This window comes from Zosterops lateralis (assembly GCF_965231275.1).
Source record: "Zosterops lateralis genome assembly, chromosome: 5".
NCBI classification, from domain to species: Eukaryota; Metazoa; Chordata; class Aves; order Passeriformes; family Zosteropidae; genus Zosterops; species Zosterops lateralis.
In genome coordinates, this window is record NC_139766.1 from 12,847,579 (window position 1) to 12,865,342 (window position 17,764).

The 17,764-nt window shown below is 37.2% G+C and overlaps 1 protein-coding gene across 4 annotated transcripts in view; it reads left to right on the forward strand.

Moving 5' to 3' along the window:
• Positions 1–17,764, forward strand: part of EVC2 (EvC ciliary complex subunit 2) — a gene marked incomplete at its 5' end in the record, with an annotated part of 61,788 nt that overhangs the window by 29,463 nt on the left and 14,561 nt on the right. For 3 of the 4 annotated variants that reach the window (XM_083861406.1, XM_083861409.1, XM_083861408.1), the window contains 5 exons: positions 3,207–3,531; positions 6,084–6,323; positions 7,734–7,909; positions 14,042–14,201; positions 15,525–15,985. In XM_083861406.1, coding sequence (XP_083717532.1) covers positions 3,207–3,531; positions 6,084–6,323; positions 7,734–7,909; positions 14,042–14,201; positions 15,525–15,985 — 1,362 coding nt within the window. The remainder of the gene's footprint in view (positions 1–3,206; positions 3,532–6,083; positions 6,324–7,733; positions 7,910–14,041; positions 14,202–15,524; positions 15,986–17,764) is intronic. The other variant, XM_083861407.1, reaches the window with a different exon arrangement.

Below are 17,764 nucleotides of genomic sequence, written 5' to 3' on the forward strand. Positions count from 1 at the left end.
AGTAAACATTGTTCTTCTGAGGGACTTGAATGAAACTAAATGAAAGCATTATTATATGTACAGGATTCCTGTGTTTTACTGGCTGTTGGTGTGATGCGGCATGCTGGGGATGCCCTCAACCTCTCTGTTTTGAGTAAAGAGCTTGAAGCAAGGTTTCTGATGTGTTATGATGAACTTATTTCTGCTGGCTGTTGTGTGAAGATCACAGACCAGAAGTAGAGCACATCACAAGGAAGGGAGCTTGCAAGTTTTTACAGACACAACCTTTCTTCAGCCGCCACTGCCAAAAGGTGATGGTGTGGCTGCTATCTTTGAAGATGTGACCTGGAAGAGCTGTGGCTTATAATTACTTTTCTCTCTGCTGTTACCCTTGGTTTAGTGGAACAGTTCATAAACTTCTCTTCCATTGCCTTCTTCACCAATGAGCTGACAGGAAAGTGATAAGTGTGAGTTGCAGATTAAATACACCTGAGATCTCAAGACCCTCATTATTCACTTGATGACACACGAGCATCAGGTGATTATTGTCATCTCTCCTCCTGCATATTACATCCTGTGGCATTACTGAGGTACTGTAGTTCTCACTGAGGGTGAAAAAGAACACAGGAATCTTGCTTGAAATGGAACCAGGTGGAGTCTATAATGACTTTCAGCAAGTAGGAAGAAGTGCTGTGGGAAGACTGAGGTAAAGAAGCAAATGTTCTGATGGTGTTTCGTTTTGGTTTTCGTTCTTGGGATCACTGATGAAGAAGCATGGAAAAGTAACAGGCAGGTGGTGAGGAATAATAGCAGTCTTCTTTAAAGCATGCTTTAAAAAAACCCTGTATTTTTGATAAGGAATAAATTTTGTGTTATGAACTATGTAACAATGTGGTAGAGCTGTGTTACTTTCCAGGGAGAGAGATGAGGAATTCAGTCTTTCACATCTCAGTAAGAAAGGGTTAGTAGGTGCTGGAGCGATCTATCATTGCATGCTTGAAGAACAGAAAAATAATGACTCAGGAACTTGTTGTTCTGGCAAACAAAGAGGGTTGAAAGTTGTAACTAACAATATTCTGAGGATGAGGTCACCATTTTTTTGAGAAATTATCTAGTGGAACAATTGATTAAAATGTTTAGTTCTTTTTTAGAGGATGCTTGAAAACCAGGATGTTTCTCACAGAAGACAGATAAGCTTCAGTTAAATTAGAGCTGCTAACCTTAAAACAGGGAGTAGAATAGAAAAATAAATCTTGTGGTTTGGATTTTACAGACTTAAAATGAATTGGTGAATTTGTGAAGGAAAGGCCCCTACCCCTGCCTCACAGTCATTAGAGAAATATTATAGCATGAAGCTCCCATTCTCTGAATCTTTGTTTTTGTTTAAGTGTATTTACACAACTGTGAAACACTTCTTTTTTTCAAGTTGTCACAAGCAGCTTGAGAATAGCTGCCCGTGTCAGCAAAAGTCCTGAGACTATAAACAAAATGACTTAAGAGAAAACACACATCTGTATCAGCTGCATTACTTCATTATCCTGTTACCTTGATCCTGCCATCACCTGCCCTCTGTCCTGGAGCAGGAAGGACTCTTCCCAGGGATCAGTGACCTGAGGTACTTTGCCAAGAATGTAGGTGAATGTTACATGAGAAAGCTGTGTACCTCCAGCTGTAGTGTCCATCTGTAGACAGGATAGAGAATCTGGATGCTTGTGTTGCCTTGGGGATATTATAGGAAATATTAGCTCTTACAGGATTCAGTTGCAGGGATTTCTGTTCCTGCATATAAGGAAGAGGGGGTAAAATGGAGGAGGTTCAGTAGCTGCAACCAGCCAGCCCTGCAGCAGATTGCCGAGATGAGGACAGCCATCACCAGTGTGTTTCTGTGGTTTTGAGGAATTGCAACAGAAAATCAGTCTGTGGGAGATAATTACATTTCAAAGCTAGTCTCCCAAATAACTTCAAGTATTTGAGTTATTGTAAGAAATAATTCCCTCCCATCAATTTCAAGACAGGAAGAATACATCTCTTGTGCTATCAGGGAGGCAATGATGATATGTCAGTGGTTTACTTTTAATTAAAATTTACTTGCTTACATAAGGAAAGTTTGACAAAAAGAGCAAAGTGGTTTTAGATTTGTGTGCCTTCATTGATACAATTCTGAATGTAGTATCATTCCACTCTCTTGCAAGTCTTGCCAAGATCTTTGCTATGGATTTGAAATTTATTCTGAGATTTTTCTGTGGAAAAATTAGACCAATAATTTATCCTAAGCGAAAAAGTGAATGGGTTTAAGCTTCTAGAAGTATATTTTGTAGGTCACAAAGAAATTAATGTACACATGGTCCACACACAGAAGAATACAGTGTTGTGTATTCGTGTAATTTGACATGCAGGAGCAAAACTCACTAAATTTTTCAGTGTGGAATTGAGTTTAGGTGTAGAATTTAGAGTAGTCATATGTATTATATGTTAGTTATATGTATTATATGTTATAGTGTTGTATATGAAATTAGAATAATTATAATTCCAATGTAACTCTAAAGGTAAATGAAAAGGTATTTATATGCAACATGACATACTGCATTTTCTGAAAGCTCTTATATTTCCATCTGGTTGTAATCTCTTTTCTAGAACTCTATTAATGTTCATGAGAGACAGATCCCAACTATTTTATTTGTACCAGCACCTAAATGAAACTCTCTCCTCTTCCCTGCAGAGAAAGGAGTACACCAACCATGAATATGAAACAGTGATGTATCAATCTAGATGGGCCACTGAGTTTAGAACTATATTACAAAGTCAGTAAAATTTATAGTCTATTCAGGTGTCCATTTGATTTGCTTCCCAAGAGAGACTGTGGGTTTTCTTTTGGGAGGGGGTCAGACATTCTATTGGCCTTTAGCTGAGGGAATGTTTTGAGTATTAGTAAAGAAAAGATTTTTCTTCTTCTGTCTGAAATGGAAATGGAAGTATGGACATACTTCATTAAAGTTGTTATAGTAGAAGTTGACTCACCCTGCTGTTTAATGAATGGTTACTATCATGATTAATAAACTAATATACTGTGACATTCCTGCACATCGCTGACTGCTGTTTCATTACCCAGTATGGAGTGAATCTAGATGCAGTCTAGAGGTTGAATGCTCTAGATACAAGGATCTAGTTTTCTGATAGAAATTTCCCATAATCTTTGATTTCTGACAGTCCTGATTACCTTTGTACAGTTTGGAGGTTGCCAGCCTGACACGGGCAGATGCTGATCTGGAGGCCAGTCGAACACAGATCTGTAAAGAAGTGATTGCTATGATGTTGAAGAACATGGTCTTAAATCACAGCCTCTTTCCTCACGTGGAGAAGAAGATAAGTTCAGTTTTTGAAAAGCGGTTTCTTGCAATGGAGAAAGAGATCCAAGAGGAGTATGAAAGGAAGATGGTGGCTTTAACAGCTGAATGTAATCTGGAAACGAGGAAGACAATGGAGGCTCAATGTCAAAAAGCAAAAGCTGCAAATGAAGAGGCTGAGGAATTAATGAAGAAAATTAATGAAAAGGTAAACTTGGTTTTAAATCAAGATATTTTGTATCATATGTAGTTTTATGGCAATGGTTTATCTTTTAGACTACAACAGCTTAGTTATCCTCCTAGAAAAGTAAAGATAAATATCTGAAATTAAATATGTTCAAACATTCAGATGTCCTAATTAGAGTAGTTATTATTAAGAAATTGTGGTTAATTCACCAGAAAATTAATTTTTCTCAAAATAATCTTGAAATTGTGACATCTGAAAACAAAGGGTTATCATTACCCTGTTTGTTTTGGGGGTTTTTTAATAATCACTTATACTATTGCAAAGTGGTGTATTTTTATTTACTGTATTTTACTGCAGCACTTTCTGTGATTTCAGCCACTGTGTGAAGTATTCTGCACATTCAGAGCAGAACAAACTCTGTGCATCATAAAGCTTCCAATATTTATATTCTATTTTTGAAGAAAATTAGAATATAAGCAAAACCAAAGGCTGATTTCCCTCTGAAATGAGTGAAGGCAAGCAGAACAATCTGTATTTTAGACAGGGCAAGTAGTGGACTTCTCTTGGAAATAGAGTCTTTATGATAAATAAAGAACTGAAATCAGAGTATGAATTCCTTACCAATGCCCCAGTCTTCCATGTCTTTTTTCAAGAGTATTGAATATTTACAATAAAACTGCTTCCCCCCACCCCTCCTTTTTTCTTAATTATTATTTTTAACAACTTCCTGTGGCTTAGAAGGATTCTGGTAAGTTTTGACTATGCCATATCTGTAAGCTTAAAATGCCAAAATGCCCAAGTTAATGTTTCATGTTTGATAAGAGGGTGACTTGATGGAACAAATAGTGCACTTTGTTACTTACTAGCGGGGCTTTGCTTCTGGACCACAAGCAGTATTTGCATGTCACATACCTGAAATTATTAAGGTATTTTATGACAATTCATGATTCCAGTTTTGACACAAGAAGCTTTTTTTGCTGAGTGTAACCCATTAAAGGTACTCCAGTATGTAGAGGCCCTCAGGAAGAACTTCATTTTATCAGGCTGTTGCTTAGAGAAAATTAATGGCACAAGGTTAGTGAGCCACTAGAATTTCTTTGATGTTTCCAGGTGAATTTTAAGTTGTGACTCTATGTAGCTTTCCATACCTGTAGAATATGCCTATCCTGAACTAGAAATGCTAGAAACACAGGGGGTGGGAAGGAAGAGATACTTGTGGATACCTGCTTAAGGATGAGGTGAACTGTACTCTGCAGGAGACTTTTTCCTTCTATTGGCTAAAGGAGTGTAGACCTCACTGAGAGAGGTACACTGCCTTTGCAGAGAGAGGGGCCTGACTGAAACTCAATGTGTGAACCCACACTAAATATACTCTCAGCAAAGTGGCTTTGCTTTGTAAGAAATGTATTGGTGTTGATTCATTCTGATTTGTACTGAAAATTCTGAATAGTAAGAGTCAAGCAAACAAGTAAGGCACGTCCAGTACCTGTCCTGATCCATTTACTATATCCTATCATGTTGCTGTTCAGTTTTTTTGTCTGTAGAAGGACCTGTTTTTATGGCCTGTGGTCCAGAAGGACATTCTGGAGTGTGAGGCTTGGCTCACAGCCATGCTCCTGGGCAGCAGGTGTACTGACACCCAAGGGATGGCAATGGAAAACAGCTAGAGCAATAATCTCCTCCCCTTCTCAGCCAAAACATAGAATTTATATTCCTTGCCTTTTTGATTAATTATTTGCTGCCTGCAGTGTGTCTCTTGAGAATGAGAAGTGAAGTGCAGAGGGCAGTTCGCCTCAAGATAATTGGTATGAAATTTGGAACAAAACTGACATAGTGACTGTTAGGTAGCTCTGCTGGCATAAGAAGTATTCTTTGCTCTGTGGGGCATGTGTGTTTTGATTTTATAATGAATTTATGCCATCTGAGATTAAAACTATGAATATGTAAGTCTTGCTAAAGAACTAAGAGGAAGTATTTCTGGCAAAGAAGCTTTTAAAATAATTGCTATTTAATTCTACTCCATGGTTGTAAATGTAAATCTGAAATTATGCTCCCAGATTAATTTGTACAAACTGATAGTTAAAGTAGGTCGCCAAAAAGAAAAACTTCTAGAACTTTTTAGTGGAATAGGGTTTTATTCTAATTTATATTGTTTTTAAAATTATGCTTGTTATTTCGTTGGTATGCATTATATGAGTCTGTTTAATTTTAGTTGGATATCAGGATTGATGAAACCTAAAAAAATAATTTAATATATAGTCTTTGTGTGGAATTTAATTTCATTTTATGTAATTAATCTTATATAAGACTTGTGAATTCTAAAAGGACTTCATTATGCCCTTGATGTGGTATCTGGATTAGAGACTGGCAACTGTACAGCCCTGCTATCCGAACAGGTGAAAACTATGGAAAGTGTACACTGATTCAGTGTTAGCCTTCACTTAAACCAGAAATGACAGTAACTAAAATATTTTTAAAATATATATGAGCTAGTAGCTTTAAAATACTGATACTTTAAAATATGTTGAATTCTGAAAATCACTCTGAGCCATTTATTTCTTTCTTCTCTGCAGCCTGCTATAGAATACAGAAGTCTTCTAGACAAACTTCACAGACTGGAGCAGGACTGCCTGAAGAGGTTCCTTTTTGTAAAGCAGGAGGAGTATTTTGCAAAGGCTTATAGAGAGCTGGCTGTTACCCAAAGAAAGGAGCTCCATACTATCTTTTTTACACAGATAACAAATGCCACTTTAAAGGGAGAACTGAAGTTGGAAGCAGCTAAAACATTAGTGGAAGGTTACTCTAAAATACAGGTAATAAGATGTTATGTCCATTCCTAACCTAAAGACAGAATACTAACCTGCAGTAACTTTTGAGAAATATTTCAGGATTAATGTTATCACTTTCATAACTAGCTTTCTTAGAAAGTATTTTAAAAATTATAATGCCTTTTTTAGCACATCTAGACATCTGCACAAACATATATTGAGGTATATGCACATGTTCAAACCTCCTAGGTATCAAATGCTCTTGTATACTTAAGAAGATGTACTGAGCCCCCCAGTTCAAATATGTAGGTTATTGAAATTGTGATCTGAAGTTCTATGGTTATGTACTTAGAGAGATTGAGTGTCTCCAGGTTACATGATAAAGGGATGCTGATGAAGAGTATGTTCAGGACTTTAGTTTTGCTTTTGGTTACATTTTAAACCTCTTGCAACATAATAGCTTTATTGCTTCCTCACAGGATTTTTTGTTGGTTGGTTGTTTTTTCCTCCATTTGTGTTGAAAGTTAGTGCTCTAAATTACAGAAATTCTGGGAATTGTTCTTATGGCTGCTTCTTGAGGAAGAGTTTGATTGTTGTAGTCCTGCATGTTAAAGGAGGAGGTTAATGGCAACATCTGGAAAGTAGGTGTCAGAGCATTTAAGGCCTACTCATAAAACCTAATGCACAACCTTATATACAGAATCTACATGTGGGTCAGAGGGAGATGCAGCAAGCACTTTGTGCAGAAGACAGTTAAGCAGGCAGGTTCAAAGAAGTAGAGCAAGTTGAGTGTGTTTTGGCTGCTCAGACAATGGGTCATGCAACTAGCAGACCTTGTCTTGGCTATTTATGCTAGTAGAATGTCTGTTGTAGAGCACTGTGTGCCTGACTGGTCTCTGCCCAGACCCATGTGTAGGTATCTAAACCTTTCCTGTCCTCCACTGTTGGAAGGGGGAACATCTATGTCAGCCTGTGTGCAGTGGACTTGGCTTTCCCTGTGCTATACTCAACATACATGGAAGAGTTGGCTTTGGAGACAACTTATAGACACCTCTGAAAATGTGACGCTTTATGTAATCATACAGTACATTGTAAAGAACAGTTCTGCTAACACTGGTAGGGTTGCATGTGTATATAATTGTGAATACCTGAGCAAATGACCTGTTAACTCAAGGCCCTCAGAAGGTGCACTAACTGTTCAGGAAGGTGCACACAGTATTGAGCTAATCAGGCCAAAAGCTCAGCGCGTTATTTATTTTGTTTTGTTGAAATAACCATAATCATTTGATGTGATCATTAGAGTTAAGTTGATATCAGCTTATTGTTTTAAACTTGTAGGAGTTTTTTAGCTTTGCCCTCTTAATGAAATAATCTGGTCTGATGCTCACAGGTGTTAGCTGAAATTAATGTTACATCTAATGAAATGTTCACATTTGTTCACATTCTTTCCTGTAGGGTGATGTTGAAGAGCTAATGGATTTTTTGCAAGCTTGCAAGAAATATCATCTGAATAAAAGATTTTCTTACAGAGAATATCTTATAAGTAAGATACAGTCAAGGGATTGTCATGTCTCTGCTCTTATAAATGCTGCAGCAGCCCAGATATCAAGTCTCATTAATAAGACAGAAAGGTAAATAACTCAACTGTCTCCTTGTCAGCCATTTGACCACTTTATCTCACAGACAACAGACTCTTCAAAAGTCTTTTTTCTGTGTTACCTAATAGGAGAATTGCATAAAAATATTATCTTTTAGTTAATTCTAAGAAAATATTTTGTAACAGATTTGCTTTGTTAATTAAATCCTGGCAGGTGCTAAGGTGAGATTTTGTTATCTGTGTCCACTTTGTACAGCACAGAAATGAATTGCTGGAAACATATTTCTTATATAGTACCTGTTTGTAATTGTGAGTTCAGTGGGAACCAGACTCATGTAAGATTCTCAATGTCTTTATACATCCATTATTTGTGTATACACTCACCAGTCATGTGAAAACTCATGCCAGAGTCCATTGCAACATGTACCAGTGAAGACATTTTTCTACGAGCTTTATACACAAACATCTGAATTTAACAGTAAAGAACAATTTTGATTCACTTGTGATTGAAGGTGTTTGAGGAACTGGATGCACAGTTTCTCTTTTAGAGCTGGAAATCATGAATATTTTCTAAAGAAAGTAGATTAAGTTTATAAATAATGTAACTGGAGGATTTTGACTTGAAGAAAATACACATGTTGCAGGGAATTAAAAGGTAGATGCCAGGGAAGTAAAAAGTAAACCTGGAAATGGACTGTTGTAATACATGCATTTAATTTATTTGGGATATCATACCAGACCTAGGCTGATGGAGTAGTCTGTGATAGGATACTCAGAATCAAGGTAGAGAGGTAGAAATGGTGACTCAGCAGACACACGGAGATGTAGTTATTTAAAATTGTGTGGCTGTGAGGAGCACTGAGAGAGACATTGTGCTGCTACCCAGGGAACCGTGTTAGTTTGGCATATGGAGACATTACTGAGGATCCTGCCAGGGCAGCAAAATATGTCAGTGTACAGGGAAACAACCTAGCACAGCTGCTGTTGGTCCTGTGCATGCAGCTTTATTTGTATATTTGAGATGTCTGTATTGATGTCAGTCACTGACAATATGTGAAATGTGCATTAAGAGAACTAGATGGACACTGATCTTTATGGTGTGTTTTTACTTCCATAATGTTAATTTAGAAGTAATTTAATATTAGGAAGCAGGAAGTCTGTTAAAAGCTACCAAAGATTTCATCTGTTGATGTGACAAGATAATTTATCTTGATATCTTTTATTGGTATCTTTTCCTTGCTTTTCTTTTTGATTGTTCTGTGTTCTTCCTCATTGGAATCATACCCTAAGTTTAGCTTGAATCACTCTGAGTTTAGCCTCAGGATTCATTGGTTGGAGAGAGTTTCTTCCACTGGTCTTGCACTGTTTTGCTAAAGTCTGCAGCTGTGTGGCTCAAAGACAAAATGTCCTGGAATAGGAAATACAATTCAGACACATCTTTCACAAAGAGTTCCCTTCTATCACTTCATGCCTCTCTTTGGATTTGTATAATAAGGTCTGAGATGTTTTCATAGAATATGTGGTTTTGTGAAAAGCCTTTGTGAGAACCTCGCTGTGTGACCATTGCAGTGAACAACGGGGACTTCTCGAGCTGGAAAAATTGGTTTCACCCATTGTTTAATGCCTGTTATTGCACCTAACAGTCACAAAACAAATCCACTATAAAACAGAAAGGAAAGGTGTAGTGTTAATCGAAGACCTCATGGATCTCATGCCCTAAAATGTATTAAAAAAATCTTCTAAACCCCCCCCCAAACTTCCAAAAGCAGCAAGCATTATTACCAAGTTGAAAAATTAATTTTTCTAGCACTCTGCTATTAAACTTTCAGAGTAGGCATTGGTTGGTAGTCTGTGGACAAGCTACACAGGTCAATAGTCATTTGAACAGAATCAATCCCATTTGGCTTTCTGGGTCTAGAACCAGTTATTCTCCAGTAACTTCCCACACCTGCTTCAGCAGTAATTCCTCTCAGACAAATGTTGGCCAAACTCTTATAATTCATTCTTTAGGTGGTGTGATTATAAAACTCCAGAATGTAGTATCTCAGTGTATTTACTGGTGTTTTATTTTCTACAGGCCATCTGAAATAGCCTAATATAACTCATGAGAAATTCATAATTACATAATGTAGGTTCGTACTTAAGTTTCTAACTAGAAAGTGATTTTGGGAATGTTTATAAATTGGGGCATTAAAAATTTGAGCGGCAAGATAAGTCTGGTGTGAATAGTACTTTAAATTTGTACCCATAGTGTCCTCTTATTTTTCACTTTATCTTTGAATAACTTGTCTAAATATAGATACAGCTCTGTCTAAATCTATTTTATCCAGCTTTATAATAGAGTGCCTTAAACTTACTGCTATAAATGGAATTCTAAAATACAAAACTTAAATGGAAAGGAGAGAAAATATATAAATTAGATAAACCACAGATAGATGCAGTGATAAACCAGCAGAAAGATATTGAGGGGAGAAGTCTTTTAAAAATGAAGCTTTAATAGTATGTTTAAAATTTATCAAACAGCAAGGCAACTTCAAATTAATATGAAAAGGATTCTGTGTGGCTAGAAATGAATGTTATAAAAAGCAAAGTAAACCCAAACCAGTTCTAGGGAGGGCTGTGAACATTTTAAATTAAATAGAGCGGCCAGAGTTTTCAAGCTGTATTTATTTAAAATGTCTCATTTGTCGGGACTGGTTTTTGAGTACTCATTGCCTTTCGAAAATCAGTCTGGACTACAGTGCCAAAAAGCAGGAAAGGAGAATTTAACATATAATCTGTAATCATGGATTTGAGGGATGGCCCATAGGTTCTTTATGTTTTTTCTTAAAGAATAATGGGCAAAAGGGCAATACTTGAGGCAGTGTTTATCTTGGGTTGTTCTTGCTATCAACAGAAGTGCAAGGTTCTTACAATTTTTGAACTATAACATCTGTAAAACATTGTGTTCTTTTGCCGTATCTTCTTGTTCACAAGAAATTTCTTTCTTCTTCAGTCTCTTAAAAATTGATTTCAGTTCTTGTGACTCATTAGGTACAAACAATTGCAAGCTCCTTTATAACTTTCTCCCAAAACTTAAGTTTTTTTAAGACCTCAAGAATTTCCTGTGTATTGTGTTTCTAAAGTGGTCACAGATTGAAGCAAGCACCTTAGGCTGGTCTTGTTCTTCTTAGTAGTCACCATTTATATGGACCTTGTCCATAGAAAGTAGTTTTCCAATGGTTTCTTGGCTGGACTTTTCTGGAAGTCAGCAGTAATGCATCACTATGAAGTTTTCTAATCATCTCTTAAAACCTTTTATGCTTGTAGGACTCTGCTGTGTAGGGAGGGCATTTATTGCCCTGAATTATTTACATGTATTACAAAGATGTAGTTCAGCAGGTGAAATCCTGGTGTAGCTGGAGTGGCATGGGCAGAATCCTGCAAGTTCTGTCTGTGTAGTTTCTGTATAGTGATGCAATTCAGCCTCCATGTACATTCAGGCCTGTACAGCCTTTCTGCTTCATATCTCTCCCTCTCTTGCTTTAGTGATGCTCCTCTTCCTTCTCTAGTGTTCATGAAACAATTTTCATTTGCTGAAGTCCAGCATCCCAGAACACTGATTCTCTGTAACATCAAATACAAAGTCTTACTTTCTTCTTCGGTGTTCTCATTCTGTATTTGCTTCTTAATTTGTTTGCTTTCATTCAATACAGAGAAGTCAAGGTCTCTCTCTGATTGACCTGTGATATTGCTGCTGTTGGCTACACATTTCACCTCTGTACCTTCCTTGGTGCTCACTGCCTTTGGGAGGGTCTCCCTTTAAACATCCTTGGTGTTACCACAGTATTGTCCTTCATTAAAATTCTCTTTGTTCAGAGACATGTGCCTGCACATTTCTTCAGTGATTAAATGTCTGGTATGCTGAGACCAGGCAGTTTATCATACAGTCTATACTGTCTCATTATCTTTATCCTCTCCTTTTGTTTTGCATTTCTATTTTGAGTCCTTTGAGACTAGGACATCTTTTACTGCTAATACTGTAATCGTTTTTATTTGTATTTATATGAAACCAGAAATAAAGGTGTCTTGCCAGGATTGAGCCTTTTAGGAATTACCGTAACACCGATTAATGTAAGTTGGCACATAAACTGACAACAGCTTCTGTGGTGGGATACTGCATCACCTGGGGTTTTAGCTGTGGGCATACTGGATCTCTAAATAAACCAGCTGAAATACCGTAGACTCCTTTTTTTAATCCTTAAAATAGGTAGCTATATATCATCTTCCTGTCATTCTGTGTTGCATGACTTTTCTTAAACTTTCATTTGCTGTGTGGTTCCAGCACATCTGTCTTTTTCTATTGCAGGCTCTTTTTACTGCTCTGGACAGGGATTTTAATTGGATGCAGGAAGCCTGAGTTTATTTCTTCAGTACAAGAAAGGATGAAGGTGTTAAAAATAATATCTTGATAATTATCTTTCCTCACTTCCTCACCAGAATTAATTGCCTTTATTCACATATCTTTTGCTTTGGGATCAGTCAAAAAGGATGGGCAGGACTTAGAGTTACCAAATATGGGCTAAAAACTTTGTGCTGGAGTTTTTTGACATAACACTGGATTTTAGCATTGATTGGTTTCAAGGCAGAAATTACCTGGCCAGTAATGATGCTTGGTGGGTTACCCTCAATATACTGAAAGGTATTTTAATCCTCTTTGCAGATTAAAGAAATACAATAGATAGGCTTTGAAAAAGCTCTGCAAAAGGAGGATCTCTTTTGTTGACACAACTGTGATAAAGCACATTAGAGTTTCTATCCAGCACATACATTATATAGGGGTGATGTTTCACGGCTCTCTCAAATAGTTGTGGGTTCTTGAGCAGAAGATGGGAAGGTGTGGATTATGGGATCTGGCCAGGCTGGTTACAGTGCAGTGTGTGCAAACAAGCTAATTTGATAATCTTCTGCTTTATTTTAGCTCTTATTTTGAGGATTTTGGTTGGAATTAAGTTGTCACAGTAGCAATAAATCCTAATAAACCTAAACAAGACTCTCCTTTCTGGAGAAGGTCTTTTTTGCATGTTTAGATGCTACTTTAATTTAGGAGTTGGGCCAAGTATCACACTGGAATGAAGCCTTGAAAGCCCTGGATTGATCTGAGTCCTGGCTCTGTAATGTTCATGTCTTTGAAAAAATGGGGTCTGGGTAGGTAAACTAGAAGATCTGTATAACATCCAGGTTCAGGTCAGGAATTGGTGTTTTCAATTCAAAGTTTCACATTGACCTTTTCAAGACCATATTTTGTAGGTCCTCTGTGCTTAATAGAAATTACAGTTCACAAATGTCTAGCAGCTTGGTCTGAATTAAGATGTTCTTTTATTCTTCTGTTGAGTAAGAAAGATTTGGGGAACTTGAAGTGTAGATGTAATAGGAGGTAAGTTCTGAAATTCAGTTTAAGTTTGTGGTCAGGGAGACTTTTTTAACTGTTGCAGGCACTGTTGAGATCTTGTTTTCTCTTTGACATTAAATACTGTAGCAACTGGAGGTAGACCATAGTCTTGAACTTGAAAGCACTGTTGGCTTATGACTGACAATTTGCTGTTTCAAATAATTGAATTTCACTATTATTTTGAAATTTTTATAATTCTTCTGATGTAAATTTAATAGGAAATATGAATATAAATTTTTTTGGATATGATTGCTTTGTCTAGTAAAAATATTTTTTTTGTTCTTTTTACTTGATTATATACTTCAAAGAGAATTTTGTTTTTGATGAGAAGTTGTAAAAGATAGACAAAATGGCATTCCAGGGTCATTGAATGAAAAAAAACAAATATGCATAATATATAAGGTTTAAAATGTCTCATTTAAATATCACTTACATTACAAACTGATGTGTAATTGGTTTTGCACTTGCCTGTCCTTCCTGTCCATCCTTCCCATCCATCCATCCTTCTTCTCGTTTCTTTTTCATACACCTTCACAAACTGCCTCAATTCTGTGCTCATCTCTGAGATTGTCCTTCAATTATCCCCTTCCTTGTTTGAGTCTCTCAAGTGTCACTGCTAGAGAAACAAAGATCATTCTGTCTATTTTGCTGAGCATTTTTATGGTGCTAATTGCCTCAGATATTCTTTTGCTCTTAAGAATTTGGGATAACAGCCTTCAAACACTGTTATTACAGAGCAGGTCATCTACCTGAAAGTCATTTGGGAATCCTGCTGGACCGAGCTGAGACTGAAATTAATTTTGTTAAACAGAAATTTGATCATGATTTAAAACAAGAAAAGCAGAAGCTTTGCCAGAAACTCATTACCAAGCGAAGGCGGGAAATGCTGCAAAAGGTAATTATTTTCAATGTATTTATTTTCAAAGGGCTTATCATGAATTAGAAATTGAATTAATTGAAAAATAAAATGTAGTTCGTACAACAGAGGTCAACACTGCCAGGAGCACGGTTTAAAATAAGTGCCAATTGGTTTTAGCTGTGTACTACCGTGTTCTGTATTAATCATACAGTAATTCACAGCTGTTCTTTTAGAAAAACCTTTAGAAAGTAACTTAACTTCATCTTAGCTGGAGAAACTTTTGAAGCTCCTCTGCTTAGTATAATGTGTCAAAGGGAGTCATGACAGGCTTCTGTAACACGGAGACAGGCAAAGCCAGCTCAGGTTCAGGAGATCGCTCCATTTCTGGAGTCGCCATTTTCTGTGATTTTCCTGGCCGTGTGTGACCTGAGTGAGTTCAGTAGCACAGTTAAAAATCAGCTACAAACCAAAACTATTGAAAAAATGCTTTACCTATGGTTGCTTGTGATAGAACTCATGTCATCTCAGCCATCTAAAAATCAAAGGTAACTCCAAAAGATACAAGTCATCTCATCATGTAAGGTGACTTGCAGGTGATCTGACAGGGAGTTGTTGTCCAAAGGTATACTTCAAAGTTACCTTTCTCTGCCTAAAAGATGTAAGAAAAACTAGTTTGGATTAAGTGGTAGTTCTTAAGATGACCCAAGTTAGGTGAGGTTGATCTTATGTTTTGCAGGATCTGTTTCACTGCTTTGTGCTCTAACAGATGAGCAGTGTGAGCATAGACAGCTGGCCTGGTGATGGTGACATTGTTATATTTATTCTCAGTGTAGGTTGCTTTGGTTTAGCTTTCCAATAAAACTGCAAGAGGGGGAAAATACAAAAAAAATATCAAAAAACACCCAACTTTTTTTTTTAAAATTTTTTTTTTAATTATTATTTTTTAAAATTCTTTTCCTTCTTTGCTATCTGATCAAGATTCACTTCTGGAAAACTGCCAAATCACTGAACTTCACATAGCTGAGATTATATTTAACTACACGATGATGCATTTGTTTAGATGTTAACTCTTTTATCTAGCAACAGTCCATATTATATACGTTGTTCATATGTGATAATTCACAGCCCTTGTATCTAACAATAGTCAGTTATCACAGACCTATCACCGACCACCTTAGGTGCTCACAAAGCCAATCTGTTGAGGGATAGGTAAGCTTCTGGGCACTAAAAAGCAGTTTTGAGAATGTGGAAAAGCAAAAGTATGTAATTTTGCATTGCTATGAAATTCATACTTAAGGAGCTAGAATTCGAGATGTTCCTTTTTCTTAACTTTGTTCCTCCTTTTGGTAAATGAATCAGCAGAAAGAGCATCAGAAGGAGCAGCTGTCACTAGGAGACCCCTTCAAAACTACTAATGAAATCTCTCACTATCTGAGACACTGGAAAAATCTTCTGAGTGATCACACCATTGAATTTGAAGAACTCACTGAAAAGCTTGACAATGAGGCCAGCGAAGAGCTGAAGGAGCTTCTATTTAGCCTAGGAGAGAAAGCCATTGAAGAGCTTAAACGTGTTCAGTGTGGAGTGTTTGTGCAAGAACTGGTCAAGCTCAATGTACCAAAGTTGTTCCTGCTAGAAGCTGTGGAGGAGCACAAAAAAGAGATGGTGGTTAAACAAGCACAGCTTGAGAGGGAAGAACGTGACAAGAGCATGGCCGCTGAAGAGCTACTTCAGCTCACCAGGCAGAAACTAAGTCAAGAGCTGGAAACAGGAATCTCAGAACAAAAAAAAATAAGGAGCTGGGAACAGTCAATATTCATGCAAGTATCTCTGCACTCTTTTCTTAGTTACTATGGCAATTAGAAGAAAATTGGGAGCTTTCACACCTGTCAAGTTGTAATTCTAAATGATGAGTTCACTGTTGGGCACTTAGGAATTGATTTTTTTTTTCCAAGAGCTCAGCCTATGCAGTACCAGTGGGTGAGCACTGCAGTGGAAATTCAGGAAGCAGCAGTCTTGAAGCTAAAAACATGAAATAAAGGTTTTATACTTCCATTCATTCCATGGGAGGTATCACTTATACATCTTTCATTGTTATTCTCAGTCTGTTCTTTGAAGTCCTGCACTTTGGAAATGCCAATTAGTTTGTCAGACCTAATTGGCCCCAAGTTTGAGTTCAATATAATCCTTCTAGCCACAAGTCAAGCCTTACTCATCAGGTTTGTTTTAAGCTTTGGCACAGTATTTCCACACAGTCCCTAAGTACACAGTGCAGTATCTGCATGTCCAGCTTATGGCTCTATGTGTCAGACTGGGCTGTTCTGGCCTGCAGACAGAGTGTCCCTGGCAGCAAGCCCTGAGCCATCATGGCACAGGCAGTGCTGCAGAGAGGAGTTCTGACCCCTGGAAGTGTTAAGGCCATTGCTGCCTGCTGCAGTGTGACCCTGGGAGGGTGAGAAAGCAGGTGGTGGCCTTGCCACAGTGGGGAGACCTTGCACAAGGAGAGCCCGTGGCTGTGACCAGGAGTGGTTGTGCCTCTCTCAGTGGGCAGCAAGGTCCCTGAGAGATCAGGGAATATTTGTGAGCATTTCTTTTTATCTCTCAAGTACATTTATGTCTGGTTGTTAGATTGCCTGAATATTTGCAGTACTACATTTCCTATACAATGTCTATTTAATAAGAGACATTGTTAGAGACATGGGAACATGAAAACATAAAATTGCAGCTTTAGGGGAAGCAGCTGGAACAGGCAAACCTATAATAAGCTGTGTGACTCTGAATAAAATGTACCAGGCACAAGAGATTGGACAGGGAAGGAGAAAAAAAAGAGGAAAAAAAAAAAAGACACTGGTAAAAGTTGCTCCTTCATACCTCCTCTTTAAGGCAAAGTAGATTTGTATAGGCAGTTTTATCCCAATAGAATCTGTGTAAGTTTTCCTCCCACATGTTGTAAAACCATGTAACAGGAAAATAAAAAGAAACTTTACCCATTACATTTGCTTTGCTAAAGAAAAAAATTCTGGTTTTGGTTCTAATTTCAAAGGCTTTGTATTTTATTCAGCATTTTAAATATTTTTCTGTGAGTCATTTATATGTATTTTCTAGCTTGTCTTAACTATCTCTTGTTCACATTGCCGAGAGCAGACCTGCAGGATATGGCAGATTGTATGGCCCAGCAGGATTTTCCTATTTCTGACTTAGAATTCCATAATAATTGTGTTCCAGCATGCGGTGTGCCTGTCATATTTGTTAGATGCTATCTTTATTTGAAGCAGCAGTAAGCTGTTCGGGTTTTTTTTTTCAGTAAAATACAGGAAAACATACACAAAAAAATGCAGCAACAACTGTCCTATCAATAGCCTCTTAAAATCTGTCACTGTCTTTTTTCAGTGTATTGTCTGTCATGGTATTTTGATGACAGATGCCAGCTCTCATGTTTATGTTCTCATCTGCTATCTAGTTTTCGTAAAACATTATTTTGAATGATAATTTTTTATTTTTGTTGCTTATCAAAGAGACCATGGGTTAGTCCAAAATATTTATGACGATTGTTAATGCTTAAAGTCCTGTTTAAATTTAAACATGGCAAAACTCTATTT